This window comes from Colletotrichum higginsianum, chromosome 8 (assembly GCF_001672515.1).
Source record: "Colletotrichum higginsianum IMI 349063 chromosome 8, whole genome shotgun sequence".
Taxonomy (NCBI): Eukaryota; Fungi; Ascomycota; class Sordariomycetes; order Glomerellales; family Glomerellaceae; genus Colletotrichum; species Colletotrichum higginsianum.
The window spans coordinates 761217-775121 of NC_030960.1; the positions used below are offsets into that span (position 1 = coordinate 761217).

The window sequence follows — 13905 nt, forward strand, 5'->3', positions numbered from 1 at the left end:
GCCGGAGTATGGGTTTTTGTCTTTTTTTCCGTCTCACCTTCATGAGATGAACATTGATATCCCTGGATTGTACCACAGCGGCATGGATGTGGGAAAAGGATATAGACAGGTTAAGCAATGACGACGTTGTTCTGGTCGACTTTGTGGGTCCGGGGCATTCGAGAAAACGAAACGCTATCGTACCGAAAGATTGTACTGTGTGTATGTGTGTGTGTGTGTGCGCGCACGATAATGATCCCTCCGACTTCTTCAGTCCATGTGCTCCAAAAGTCCCTCCTTCTCCTCGTCAGTACACGCAAACCGACCCATCCACGACTTCTTCCGGAACGTCCCCCCGCCCCCGCCCCCGTCCTCCTCCTCTTCCTCTTCCTGCGTCCTCTCGCCATCCCCGAACACGGGCTTCAACACGCCGTCGTACGCCGTCCAGAGCAGGTGGAAGATGACGCCCAGCGTCACGCCGAGCCACAGCGGCGCCTTGCCCTCCTTGTTCGCGGCCCGCTTGCTGAGCAGGAAGAAGAGCAGCAGGACGGGCAGGAACAGCGCCGTCAGGAGCCAGCGGCCGGCCCGCTGCCGCCACGTCGTCGGCGCGTAGGCGCGCAGGCCGCCGAGCCAGCGCTGGTAGTCGTCCGGCAGCTCGTGCTCGGCGGCGCCGTCGGTGATGAGCTTGAGGTAGCGCGCCGAGGGCTGCGCGTAGGCCGGGTCCGGGCGGCGGTTGGGTCGGATGAAGCGCCAGTACCATTTCTTGCGGGGGTCCTGGGGCTTCTTGGGGTCATCCTTGTCGTCGTCCTTGTCATCGTCGTCATCCGGGGCGTCGGGGATATCGGGGTAGTAGAGGGTGTGGGCGAGGAAGGGGCGCGGGATATCGATGGGCGGCTTCTCGGGGACGGAGACGCGGGGCGGGAGCGGGATGCAAGGGGTCAGGATGTCGGCGTACGAAGAGCCGCCGCCCTCGGTCGCGACGATGGTGGCGTAGTCCTCGGGCGTGACCTCGTACACGACACCGAACAGGCCCTTGTCCCAGCCGAGGTCTACGGACGAGCCGGACTGGCACGCGGAAGACGTCGGGGGCGGCAGCGGCGGGACGGGCGGGAGCTTGGGCGGGTCGGAGGGGTCAGGGAGCTTGGGCACTTTCCGCGGCGCCGAGTTGGCGAAGCACGGCTCGCGGTAGGGCAGGCCGGGGAGGTCGAAGACGAGTGTGAGGGACGGGGCGGAGACGTTGACCCGGGAGAGCGGGCGGATACCGCGGGTGCCGAGGAAGGTCTCCGCGCTGAGGTTGGAGCCGTAGGCAAGGTAGAGGACCGTGGATTGCGCGGCGGCGTCCTCGTCCTTGTCGGCGTTATCGCCGGGCGAGGAGGGTGCGTCTGGCGATGCCGCAGCCAGGCGCGAAGGGGAAGTCCGCGGGATGCTGGAGACGGGCGGGTACGATGGTTTCGAGCCGGCAGAGGTTGGTGTCGTCGCCGGCGTCGAGGCAACTTTGCAGATGCGCTGGAGCAGACACATCGGTTCCTGGGGGACCGCGGTCGTCATTTTTGGTAGTTTATCGGATGGATGATAGGCAGCAGTCGTGACTCGTGAGTAGCTAGCTGTCCGAGCTGAGCTGAGCTGTGAGCTGAGCTGGTGTGGATCACCGGGCGGCTTGCTGCCAATGCGTCGCAAAAGCTAGGATGCTGCCAGGGATGCGTGCTCGAGAGGGAAGAACCAGAAACTCTATGGTTGAGGAGCCGAAAAACAAAACCCCAATGCGAAACTGGCGAGTCGGGCAAGGGTAAACGTTTTGTGTTGTCGGGTTTGGATGACGACGACGCTTTGGGCCGACAGTACAGAGTACTACTAATATGTACCGGACTGGCGGACTGGCGGCGGAGTTGGCTGACATAACAAAGGGTGGGAAATACGGGATTGGGTGGGGTCTGCGGAGGGCCTAGGTCGGGTTCGTGACCGGGATTCGGTGTTGCTCGTCGAAGGATGTGTAAGCCGTCTTCTCCCACCTTACACTCCGATATCATGACTCTCCTCTCCGGTTCTAAGCCCTTCTTCGTGCAGCTTCAGACTCAACTCAACTCTATCCCCGGCTGTCTCAGGGCTCCCGGTTCTTTCGACTTCTCTCTTACTAGGCCAGTCTTCTCGCCCTAAGGATTGCCAGTCAACTCCTTTTCATACATGAGAGTACGGCAGTCATGTCATCGCGCTCATTTGTCCCCGACATTACCAGACGAACTCGGCTTCAGAAGACCCAGAAGGCGCGTTCTCGGCCGACGATGTCACCTCAGAAAAACACCTTGCGAGAAATCGTCACCACTAGAGAAGAATTGCGCAGAAACGCATCCATTGGTCGTCATCTCTGCTTCATGAAAGGTACCTCACCGCATGCAACTTGTAGAGGTCCATCGTCGTCCGTCAATGCGTATCAGAAAATTTATCCGCGGCGACGGCGATGCAAGGGAGTGCTTTCATTGAGATTAGTTCTCCTTTGAGTCTGCAGGGCCCCTCGAGAACGTTGGACAATGTGACGCGACATCGAAGCAGCTACGAATTCGTAGGTCGAGCAGTCCGAGACGGGAGGACAGAGATGAAGTTCAATCGATAACCCGAAAGTTCTTACTCCTCGTCTGACAGAGAATAACCCGTCCTGAGCACGCCAAAAACGCCTCGCCTGCCCTCGGTATGTCATCATGTTTCCCAAGTCTTCCTCGTCACTCAGCTCTTCCTGGAACCCTTCTACGGAATGCGTCACCAAGTCTTAAATCATGCCTCTTGCCACCTATCCCCGCCTCAAAGCGGACAAGCAACCGTGCGACTCCTTGAGATGCCCTGGTAACACTACCCCGAGATAATAAGCGGTAGAAAACCGTGTGCTAGTGGTGGGTACCTCGGTTCGGTGATCGGACGGCGTGGCTCGCGAACGGATAGCTAGAGCTGGTGGGTGCATCGCCCGACGTCTCTCTTTCTCTCGGCTTACCGTCTCACCGCAATGCCTTTTGGGCCACATCCAAATGCCCGTCTCGTATCATGGAATAAAATACACTGCATGCCTTCGTGGATATCGTATTTCGAAAATTGTAAAAAAGAAGCCCCCGAGTACGTACGGCACAAGGCCAGAGCCGTCGTACAGGGTGTTCGGAACCAGGACGTCGACTCGTTTCGTCGCGCAACCGAGCGGGGGCGTGCGGGAAGACCTATTGTCGATTACTCGATCCGCGGGGGCGTCTTTGACGAGTACGGCGATGCGCTTCTCCTTTTTTTCAAAAAGAAGGGGTGTCAGGGAACCCTTTCAAGGTAATAATAACAAAGAGCGCGGAAAGAACCAGGATACAACACCAAGACGACATGACGTCGTCCACAGGCCAGGGGGAAGTCGGTTTCTTGGTCAGGAAGGAATGAAGGAATGCGCTTACGATCTCCTCCTCTCGCCCTCCTTCCGTAAGCTCTCGATTATCTTGAGCATCTCTTTCCGTCCGCCGTGGCTGTCGATAAGCTTGTTGGCCATGCTCATGCTGACCTTTTCGCGGGCGTTTGCGCTAAGCAGGCGCTTGATGAGGAGATGGCGCATGAGGATGCAAACAAAGACGCCGCAGTCGCTACCGTTCTCCTGCTGCGGGGAGTCTTCCAAGTTAAGGTACCGGAGCGGGCGACCGAGGATCTCGGACATCTTCTGGGTCGCCAGGCGGCCCTCCGAATAGTTTGCGCCACCGAGTGAATCGTAGTGGAAAGCGACGCCGTCGATGGCGCTGACGAGCAAAAGGGACCAGTGAGAGCCGCCCTCAGCCTGGGCCACATTGCGGGCATCGTTAATGGGCAGGAAGATGTGCGTCGTTTTGGAGAAGTCGGGGAGGGCCGAGCGGATCTGGCGCATGTCGGGTTCCTTCATGAGGAGGAAGGTCATCGACGGCCGCAGAAGGCAGATACGGGCTTGCGGGTACTTGGGGAGGATTTCACGCTCCAGCCATCTGTAGTGATCTTGTTAGACGGTCGAAGGGGAATTGGTTGGAGGAAAAGTGGCTGAACGGACTCTTCCCAAAAGGCAATGTTCTAAGACGAGTTAGCTGGAAGCACATGCGCAGCAAAGGGGACGGTGTTCGCACATTGTCTGTTAGCCAGTCATGTTTGAGCGCCTTGATATCCTCGTAGGTGACTATGGTATTACACGAGTAAGCAGGGCGCGCGACTCGCGGAGTGTGTCGGAGGTGCGGTCGCAGAGCACAAGGGCGGAAAAGGCGGATCAGGGCAACATAATCGAGAGTACGTACGGAGGATATCGTGATCTGGAAGTCGAGCATGGTGTCAGTCGGACGTGATGGTCACGGGGATTGGGATCATACGACACAATGCAGTACGGGTTGGGGAAGGGAGAGCGACTTACACGACAGGTAAGGTTGCTGCGGGGAGAGCTAGGACGCAATCCGCAGGTCAGTTCACTGGCACGACGCTGAAACAAGGCTACTCCCCAAACTTGGTACCCCGCCGCAACTGCGCCTACACGGCGGTAGTCGAGCAAGACGGACGAGACGGGAAGCATGTGGCTGGATGTTCGTCCGCCTGTCGTCCGACGTGAGAAGAAGAAGAGGGAAGGGGAACGAGACATCGACGGCCCCCTCTCTCTCTCCCTTCGATGCGAGCGACAGGAACAAAGCGGAGGGTAGGGGAGAGAAGCGATGGAGGCAGAAAGAGAAAGGTCTTACGGTGTCGCCAAAGTGGCGGGCCATCTTCCTGAACGGCATGCTCAGGCGCGACTCGGACCAGTGGCCGGACTTGGCGGTGCTCGTGCTCGGGGGCGAGGACGAGGGGGAGGGGAGTTGGGTTGCTGCTGTCGCTGTTGGCGATGATGTCGGCGCTGATGCGACGGAGGAGATGGAGGAGCTTGTCGAGGTGGAGTTGGGAGACCCGGGATCGCGGGGAGGCTGCTGGTGACGAGAGGAGCGGAAGGCGAGGAAGCGGCTGTTTTCGCACAGAGCTGCGTCAGAGGGCGTCGGTTGCAAGGTAGTGAATGGCTCAGGTTTGAATACAGGCGACGATCTCTCTTCCGAACGTTGGCGAAACGAGAATGGGGAATAAGCAGAAGGAAATGTTGGAAGCGGGTAGGGGGGAAGAGAGGAGGGAGACAGAGAGGGGGGGAAAGAGAGTGAAAGGGATAATCGGCGGCGAAAGTGATCACGCAAAGAGTTCCGAGAATGTAAACAGTTTTTTTTTGGGGGCGGGGGGGGTGAGAAGGGATTGGGATGTAAGGATAGATGATAACGGCGAAGGGGAAACAGGGAGCAGAAGAGAGAGAAAAAAGGCCAAAGCAAAAATAAAGGGCCCTGCTAGGTTCGCGAACCAAGTTCGGCCTTTTTTTCTTCTTCTTTTCCTTCCTCTCAGGGATTTCTTTGGGCGGGGAGGAGGGTCCTTCTGGTTTTCTGCAGTGCTGCGCAGCGCAGCTAAGGATTCTTCCTGGTCACAGGTCGCCAGGTGGAGCGATGGGGGGGGACGGACCTGGGCTGCGCTGGGCTGGAATTGGGCGGTGCGCGCAGCCGCCGCGGGACTGGTGAGGCTTGAGTGTCGAGTGACGAAGCGCGTGGCGCAGTACAGCTCGACTGGCGGCGGAACGGGCTCAGAAGAGACGAATAATGCAAGGTGACGAGGTTCAAATAAGCCACACTTGTGGGGTCGACGGGGAGCTATGGGCCACCTCGCCTAACCCACGGACGGTGTCTCCGGATACCCACTGGGGCTTCTGGGGCTTTACCTAGGTACCTTAGGTAGGTGGGCTGCTGCTTCTCCACTGGGGGAGAAATCAGGCGGCATGCTGCAGCATGTGGAACTAGACGTCAAGGGGACGGACGGGAAACAACAGAGAAATGAGTGAATACTCAGAATATTAGACAAAAGACTGACCTGGTGCTGCTCGGGCGGTCTGCCCCCGTATGAGGGACACTCGATGTTGTTCGCACGTCGACTGCTGCTGCCATCGTACGCAGGGAGGGGGAAGTGGGAGGAGGAGGAGGAGAAGGAGGGGGGGAGGGAAGGGATTCTGGAAACACCGTTCAAACCCGGGGAGATCCCAGGGACTCGGTCTAGAGGGGTTTGGAGGCCTGGGGGAATCAAGGTTAAATGAGATACGACATCAAGCGCGGAGGATAGCAGTGGGGAAGGGCGTTCGGCGGGAGTAAGTAAGCGGTGTAATAAAGGTTGGTGATGCAGAAGGGGGCCTGAAGCAGAAGCACCGAAAGAGCCAGACCAGCAGCTGGACGGGAACTCGCCCGTTTACATAGTATGCGAAGAGTCCTGTTTGGTCGATCACCAATCCGCATGTGCAATAGACGACGACATTAGGCACTTGGGAAGGAAGGACGATAACCGGGAATCAAGGTATAAGCCGCCTGCGACACTGACTACGACACCAGAGGGGGGAGCTATGCCTCCACCAAACCTTCCTTCACTCTAGTGTATGGCTGCAATACCACTTGTAAGCCGTTCCGCGCCAGGCATCCGAAGTGCTGAGGGGAGAGAGGGGGAGAGAGGGGGAGAGAGTCGGAGAGACAGCGAGAGGAAGAGAAGAAAAGGGACCTGGTTTCACCTCGTCTACGTCACCGTGCCTGCGACATGGTGATGCCACCAAACAGCAGCCACCCAACATGCAGCCCCCATCAACCCGGCTTTGGTCAACCGTCGTAAACACCAGACCGCTTCGAGACTGGTGCCAAGCCGATGCCGTTTGTTTGCCAGCGGACGGAGTGCGTCCCCTCCCTCAAACGCTCCAAAGTCAAAATCCCCCGGGGGGGGGAGGGCGAGGAATCGGTAGCGAGGACAGGGGAGCGGCAGACGTGGGGAACTTAATGGTACTACTGTAAGTACCAATACCGGCGTCTGCCGAGCTGTATGAGTTGCCCCATCCGGCCAAGCCGTTTGTTTCTTTTCCCACCAACCGCCGGTTTTGCTGAATTTAATTGAGTTTCCCACACGCGAATAACACGGTTTGCAACGAATCCGCAGCGACGACACCTGGCCGTGTCAAGCTAAGCAAGCTGCCGGGTGGGTTCCTTCCCTTTCTTCGCTTCTTCTGTTTCGAGGGTGTAGAATTGGCTTTGGAAATGGCCTGTTTTTTGTTCTCTCCGGTCTGGGAGGGGGGAGGGGGCCGAAGGCTGATCGGAGACGCATTCACAGCTCGGGGCTCCATCCATCTTGCTCCCTCTCCAGAAACCTCCCGCTCACGGTCCGGAAGCTGGACGAAGCACACTTGACAATAATGCAGACACCACCCGATGCATATCGTTGATCAAAAATCAAAAGGCTCTCATTAGTCAGACCCTGCAAGTCGTGGTCTACGTTGTCCGTGAATCATAACCCCTCCATATCCTTCGCTCTGCTATCGTACAGTCCTAACTGGCCGAGCTCGAATCGTCGCGGTGGGGAGGCACTTAGTTGGATCCAGCAAGGCCGCCCTTGCGGCCAGCCTCCCGCGCCTTCTCGGATCCGGCCTCGAATGAGCCGGACGACGCCTTGCCTCCCTCGGACGCGATCTCGCGCTGCTTGTCAGCATCCATGCTGGCGAAGCCGCCGCTGTGGCTCGCGTGGCCGCCCTTGGCCGCGATCTCCTGAACCTCTTCCTTAGGGCTACGGCCGCGTCAGTCGCAAAATTCTAGAGGAACGTGACAGTGGAGGAAGGAAAATGTAAAGCCTACCGGTTGGCAAAGTTGCCCGGGTTAGTGTTCTCGGTGCCCGAAGATCGCGTACCGGACGACGGGTTCTCGGCCTCGATGCCGCCGCCGTGGCTGGCATGACCACCCTTGGCCGCGATCTCACGGACTTCTTCGGTAGGGCTGCACACCGTCAGCTGATTTCGCTTCCAAATGTTGTATTACGGGAAAAGCTAACCGATTAGCAAAGTTGCCCGGGTTGGTGTTCTCAGTGCCTGAAGACTGTGTGCCGAACGACTGGTTCTCGGCCTCGATACCGCCGCCGTGGCTAGCGTGGCCTCCTTTGGCCGCAATCTCACGTACTTCCTCAGTGGGACTGCGTGTCGTCAGTATGGTGGCTTTCACAAAAAGAAAGTAGTCGATGGGGGATACGACATACCGGTTGGCAAAGTTTCCGGGGTTCGTGTTGTCAGTCATGTTGGCGGTTTACTGCGTGGGAGATTTGTGTTCTTGATGTATAATGGTGGTGGCAGACTTGAGATGCTTGTGGTATGGCCTGGTATTGGAATTGGTTGTTGGAGGAGAACAGGAGGGTGTTAGGCTCGGATCTGAGGAGCGAGGTTTATATTATGGAAGAGGTCTACGTACGTACCTACCTTGCCTGGGTAAGTAGCAAGAGAGAAAAGAGAAAGACCAGGTCTTTGCCTACCTGCCTACCTTCTTGCCTGCCTGCCTGCCTGCCTGCCTGCCTGCCTATCCCGTAGTGACGTTGATGTCAGGCAAACGCGCTCTCCCCGCCCTTGCCCTTCCGCCCCCCTGAAGATCTCGATGTGCTGACCCAAGAATGACGGAGAAGTAGCTGCATAAACCCCAACCATCCCGAGAGCACCAAGAGTCACATTTCAGTTATGAATACGCACAGCGCGTTGTGAATGCGAATGATACAAAAGGGTAGTGCGTTACGGGGATGATTGGGTCTACCTGATGCCGCTGCTGAGCTGACATCACGGCACCGTCAACCCCGCCAAAATATCCACAAATCCTCTCTGCCCGATCCAGACCTTTTGAGCCAAGTCATCTCATCACGTAACGACTGGCAAAACAGCCGGCCACGCGGGTCATGGTTTGTTTTGTTTTTCTTGACGTGTTTTTCTTGATGGGGGAGGGGGTTTCCGTTGGCCCATTGCCTTTTCCAATGCGTTTACAACCTCGAAGGTTGAGGCTGATGCAATGACGTCAACACCATTTTCCGTCTTTTGTTTCCCGAGCAAACCTCCCTGCGGCACTCGACCGCTGGTGGCAAGTACTCGGAAAGGGAAAACATCATCAAATGTCTCCCAATTGAGTCCCGACCCCACGGAAACCGAGGTTACACCACCGATGGGGCGCCGGCCGACCTTCCGAGTTGCAATCAGCTCCCCGGAATCAAGCGGGCGGTGGTCGGCAGGGTCTACAGACAACGGCATCGGACCCGCAAACCGGCAGCTCCCCCGTAAACCCCCCGGCCCCGGAGGCGAAACCTCCGACGCCTGGCTCCGCATCTCAGACCCTGAAGCTGACGATTGTTTTACAAACGCAAAGCAGCCGCTTATTCCATAAACGTTCATTCCTCATTGATCCCTACAGTGGAGCCCGATTGGGGTGCATTACGGAGGACGTTCCTGATGTGGTCAACGATCATTAAGAGGAAATACTCTTTGCGTATGTATTGATAGTTCGACGCTCACGCTTCAACGGCTATCTTTTTCTGACATGAGATACTCCGACAGCTTGCCTCTGCTCGACCGTGTCATCCCTAGCTCACGCGACCCGAATCCTCGCGGACGCGAGTTTGATATGTCTCTTTCCTTATAAAAATGGGTCCTCAAGTGGACAAAAGCCTTGTTCCTTGCCCCTTTCTTCTTGCTCGACGAGTGACCCAACCCACAATGTGCGAGTGTCTTCGCTTCGCCCCTGCATTATTAAACCAATTGGTCGCGATATCTGTATCGCCATCCATCAACTGTCAGTTAGCCCTCCCTGTTCTTGTCGAAGGCCCTCGTTAATGTGTTGCCGTTGGTTTCCGCCCTGCCAGACAATTTCGACATGTTGATGACTAAGCCTTGCAAGGTGTTGTGCGTGCGGTAAAGTAGATCTGTTTTGCAGCTAGACAGTCAAGAGACAGCCACTCACTCCTCGGCATTCCAGCTCTGTCGAAGGACCTGCGAAGTGAACGGTCTTTTGACAATGCGTAGGCGATCCAAGACCTGAGTTGATAGCGTGTCATCGGACTGTCCTCCAAGGTAAGCTCGAGAAGTTGAGCAGTTGCCCATGCCCCGGTGGCTGCCACGGCGCGTTGATAACAGGAACCCTGGCTTATTCCCAAGATTCCCAGCCTGAGCGTACTCTGGGCTGTACCTTATTTGCTAAAGGCTGGGTTCTGCTCCATGGTGCTCGAAATGTGTCTTCTCAGCGCAGCCCAACGGCTCGACGTCGCATCGGGTTTCGCATCGGGCGCCGCAGAGCCATTCGCGGAGCCCTCTACCGCCATCGCACCCGCAGGCACCGCCGGCGATGCCGGCGATGCCGGCGCAGGAGCGGCAGGCACAGAGGCCAAGGCGGCCATGCTGGCCCCGAAGCGCTGCATCTCGCCCCGCACGACCTTCTCCTTGCGCTTCAACGCGCCGGGCCTGCTCTTCAGACTCTTGTGGCGCACCTTGCCCTCGCGCAGCTGCTCCAGCGTCGGCGCACCCTCGTCGAGGTCCGGCAGCGCATCGGCGAGCGACTCCATGGTCGTGACGAGCTTCTTGTTCGGGCGGCGGCGCTTGAGCGGCTTCTTGTTGGCCTTCTCGACCTTGGAGACGAAGGCGCTGTGCTTCATGGTGCGCTTGTCCTTCTTGTTCGTCAGGAAGCTGTCGTCGACCTTGGCCTCGGGCCGGAGTGTCTTGTGCGGCGCGAGAGGGTGGATGTCGCCGCGGATCCGGGCCATGCGCTTCTCGCGCGCCGAGAGCGTTTTCGTCGGTGCGGTGGGCGCCTGAGTCGCGGGCGGTTAGTATTTGTATGTAAAATCACAAGGGGGGGGGGGGGGGGAGGCAGTCGCATTACCATAGTGAATAATGTCTCGTTTCGAGTGTGTGTCGATGGATTCGAGGCACTCGGCTTGGTTGTTTCGAGGGTTGAATGTTGTCGGGCGCAATGAGACAGACGGACGTGGAAAGTGTTGGTGAGTTTCGAAGACGGCCGAGCTTCAAAAATTCCCATGGCGGCGGCGGACAAGAGTGGGTCTCACTAAATCTTTGGCGGGGGGGGGGGATCGGATGTCGGTGATGATGTCTCCGACATTTATACAAAGATGCCTCCAAATTCCCGCGCGAGACATCTCTTCATCCCACTTACGTCGTACCATACAGAAATTGCTGATCCTGGCTTGAAAATGGACAAAGTCAAGCTTCTTCGTCGAAAAGTCGCCGAGGCCGCCCTCGAACTCGAGAACCTCAAGCAAGAGCTTCAACAGGCCGAGGAAGAGGCGCAAGAAGCACAAGATGCGCCAGCGCAGCACCCTTGGAAGTGGCCCCTGCAGCCCGAGGACTATGAAAGATACGGGCGCCAGTTGATCATCCCCAATGTCGGGGTTCTAGGTCAGACATCTCGCGCGCGCGCGCGCCGCTGCAAGTGATGATCGAGGACGCAAACTGAATGGAACGTACAGGCCAGCTGAGGTTGAAGGAGTCCAGGATTCTCATCATCGGGGCCGGGGGTCTTGGGTGCCCTGCGGCTGCCTACATCGCCGGAGCGGGCGCCGGCACTGTCGGCCTCGTCGACGGTGACGTTGTCGAGGTCTCCAATCTCCATCGCCAGGTCGCGCACTCGACCGACAGAGTGGGCATGCCCAAGGTTGAGAGCGCCATCGCATATCTGAAGGGGTATGTACAGCTTATGCTGTCTTGACTTTTCGCCCCTGAAACTGATAACTTCCCCAGCCTCAACCCGCTCGTGACGTATCGCGCGCACAAAGAACACCTGTCGCCTCTGAACGCTGAGGACATCGTCTCGCAATACGACATCGTCCTCGACTGCACAGACCACCCGACGTCCCGCTACCTCATCTCGGATATCTGCATCCTCTTGCAGAAGCCCCTCGTCTCCGCGTCGGCCTTCCGGACGGACGGTCAGCTCATCATCCTGAACTCGCCCGCCGCGCCGCAGGGAAGCTTGGAGGGCGGGCCGTGCTACCGCTGCGTCTTCCCCAAGCCGCCCCCGCCGGACAGCGTAGTCAGCTGTGGCGAAGGAGGGATCCTCGGCCCCGTTGTCGGCGTCATGGGCGTGCTGCAAGCTCTCGAGGCTATCAAGCTCGTCGCTGCAGGCGCTGTGGACCCCAAAGTCGAGAAGAAGGAAGCAGCAGCTCCGACTCTGCTCATCTTCTCGGGGGCCGCACCGTCAGGGCCATTCAGGTCCGTCCGGATGCGCGGCCGGAGGAAGGACTGTTTCGCGTGCTCTGCGTCGTCGACGCTGTCTCTCGAGACGCTGCGGTCAGGTTCGCTCGATTACATCTCCTTCTGCGGAGTCAGTGCTCCGGTCAGTATCCTGGGGCCCGACGAACGCATTTCAGCAGCACAATATGAGCGCATGGCCAAGGCCAACAATGGCCGCCATCTCCTGGTGGACGTGAGAGAACGCGAGAATTTTGATATCTGTAACATCGACGGAGCTGTCAATATCCCCATCGCAAGATTTATGAAGGAGACGCAGCCGCCGAAGGATGGCATCCGGCCTCGGCCCGAGTGGTTGCCTGCTGATTTGCCAGAGGATGCGCCCATATATCTCGTCTGCAGGGTTGGCAACGACTCCCAACTTGCGACAAAGCGGCTGAAGGATTTGGCCCTGGACAACAACGGGAAGAGGTTCATCGGCGACATCGAGGGCGGTATGAGAGCTTGGAAGCACGAAGTCGACCCTACCTTGCCCTTTACCTAAGCAACTGCAACAAGCGGCGGCAAGGTGCCTTTTCTTTTCTTTTCTTAAAATAAAAGTTGAATTTGTTCTGACGAGGGGGGTTGTGTCGTCACGATACATACTTTTCCCTCACCGATACCCCTATTGCTACAGAGAGAGGAGGGCGGCCTATGCCCACTAGCCATGATCCTGATTAGCCTAACGAAATAGAAATCGTCCGTTGACGAGCCGTGCCGGGTGATTGGTGGTCTACACGAAGCTGATACGCTTCTTGTTGAAGGCACGCTGGTCCTTCAGCCACTGGCGGTAGCCCTTAACGCTCGAGATCTTCTCTCCGTAGAAGTCGGGGACTGCTCAGGTGATTAGTTTATCGTCGAGTGAGAGGGTCCACGGGCTTGACTCACCGGGGTTGCCGACGGACGACACCGAAGGGTCAACACGGTTCTTCTTGATGCGGGCAAAGAACTCCTTCTCTTTCTGTACCATGAAATGCATTAGCACCCGTTTAAGTTACAGTGGCTCAAAGCGTCATGACTTACGATTGTCATCTGGTTCTTCCACCTCTTGTTCAGCGTGTAGAAGACTAGGGACCCAACACTGGGCCCGACCAACCATCCCAGCGCGCCGAAGGCCATGGTCATCATGCCCATCGTAATGAAAGGGTCCAGGGGAACCTGCGTGACCAACGGATCCGCAACACCAGTAGCCAGGATACCGGCACCGCCGACAAAGGAGCCCAGGCCAGAGATGATGCTGAAGCCGAGCTGCCACCTCCTGCGAGACTTGCGCAGCTGGAAGAAGGTCTCCCAGTCAAGCTTGTCCCCGGGCACGGCGGCGGCCTTTGGTTGCGCCGCCGCGGCAGCAGCCGTCGCGTTGCAGCGTTGAGAGCAGGGCTGGCGGACGACACGGGCGACGATCGAAGAAGACGAGGAGGCAGCGGCGAAGGCGGCGCTAGTGCGGGCAATGGGTCCCATCGCGACGAGGCCGATCGGTCGGGCGGAGGGCTGCTGCTTCTTCATCGAGACGGTCGAGTAAGGGCATGCGGTGGTGCGGGCGATGGAGGAGGCAATCGATGCGCGGGCGGCGCCCTGGCCGGCGAGGCGGAGGGCGAAGGTGCTCGTGGGTGTCAGCATAGTTGCGTGACCTTTCGTGGGAGATATTAGTCGTGCTGGAGTGTCGTAAGCATCAATCGGGCGCAATGTCAAAGTTGGAGTGGAGATTTTTCTGGTGGATGGCGTCCGAAGAATTAGGAACCGGGACTGAAGCTGGAATGGATGGAGCTCGCGATGAGGTCAAGCTCGGCCCACCACAGATTTGACGCCTTACAATGCTTTGCAGGCCTAGACGCAGCTGCCGCACA

At 57.9% G+C, this 13905-nt stretch overlaps 7 protein-coding genes across 7 annotated transcripts; 2 read left to right on the forward strand and 5 right to left on the reverse strand.

Moving 5' to 3' along the window:
* Window positions 1-249: 249 nt before the first annotated feature.
* On the reverse strand, window positions 250-1527 carry CH63R_11246 (Gliotoxin biosynthesis protein GliK; the record flags this gene model as incomplete). The annotated part of the gene is made up of 1 exon (XM_018306220.1): window positions 250-1527. One exon carries the CDS (start codon window positions 1525-1527, stop codon window positions 250-252), a length of 1278 nt encoding a protein of 425 aa, XP_018153061.1.
* Window positions 1528-3391: 1864 nt separating this feature from the next.
* CH63R_11247 (Ulp1 protease family protein) lies at window positions 3392-4277 on the reverse strand (the record flags this gene model as incomplete). The annotated part of the gene is made up of 3 exons (XM_018306221.1): window positions 3392-3947; window positions 4010-4029; window positions 4083-4277. The coding sequence occupies 3 exons, from the start codon at window positions 4275-4277 to the stop codon at window positions 3392-3394; spliced, it is 771 nt and encodes a 256-aa protein (XP_018153062.1).
* A 48-nt stretch (window positions 4278-4325) lies between these two features.
* Window positions 4326-4908, forward strand: CH63R_11248 (uncharacterized protein; the record flags this gene model as incomplete). Its single annotated transcript, XM_018306222.1, has 3 exons — window positions 4326-4367; window positions 4488-4636; window positions 4725-4908. 3 exons carry the CDS (start codon window positions 4326-4328, stop codon window positions 4906-4908), a joined length of 375 nt encoding a protein of 124 aa, XP_018153063.1.
* Window positions 4909-7394: 2486 nt separating this feature from the next.
* On the reverse strand, window positions 7395-8090 carry CH63R_11249 (Stress-induced bacterial acidophilic repeat domain-containing protein; the record flags this gene model as incomplete). Its single annotated transcript, XM_018306223.1, has 4 exons — window positions 7395-7590; window positions 7659-7796; window positions 7852-7989; window positions 8053-8090. The coding sequence occupies 4 exons, from the start codon at window positions 8088-8090 to the stop codon at window positions 7395-7397; spliced, it is 510 nt and encodes a 169-aa protein (XP_018153064.1).
* A 1921-nt stretch (window positions 8091-10011) lies between these two features.
* Window positions 10012-10853, reverse strand: CH63R_11250 (uncharacterized protein; the record flags this gene model as incomplete). Its single annotated transcript, XM_018306224.1, has 2 exons — window positions 10012-10626; window positions 10698-10853. 2 exons carry the CDS (start codon window positions 10851-10853, stop codon window positions 10012-10014), a joined length of 771 nt encoding a protein of 256 aa, XP_018153065.1.
* Window positions 10854-11025: 172 nt separating this feature from the next.
* CH63R_11251 (Adenylyltransferase and sulfurtransferase uba4) lies at window positions 11026-12566 on the forward strand (the record flags this gene model as incomplete). Its single annotated transcript, XM_018306225.1, has 3 exons — window positions 11026-11230; window positions 11302-11515; window positions 11573-12566. 3 exons carry the CDS (start codon window positions 11026-11028, stop codon window positions 12564-12566), a joined length of 1413 nt encoding a protein of 470 aa, XP_018153066.1.
* A 228-nt stretch (window positions 12567-12794) lies between these two features.
* On the reverse strand, window positions 12795-13678 carry CH63R_11252 (Presequence translocase-associated motor subunit; the record flags this gene model as incomplete). Its single annotated transcript, XM_018306226.1, has 3 exons — window positions 12795-12895; window positions 12950-13022; window positions 13085-13678. 3 exons carry the CDS (start codon window positions 13676-13678, stop codon window positions 12795-12797), a joined length of 768 nt encoding a protein of 255 aa, XP_018153067.1.
* Window positions 13679-13905: the final 227 nt, after the last annotated feature.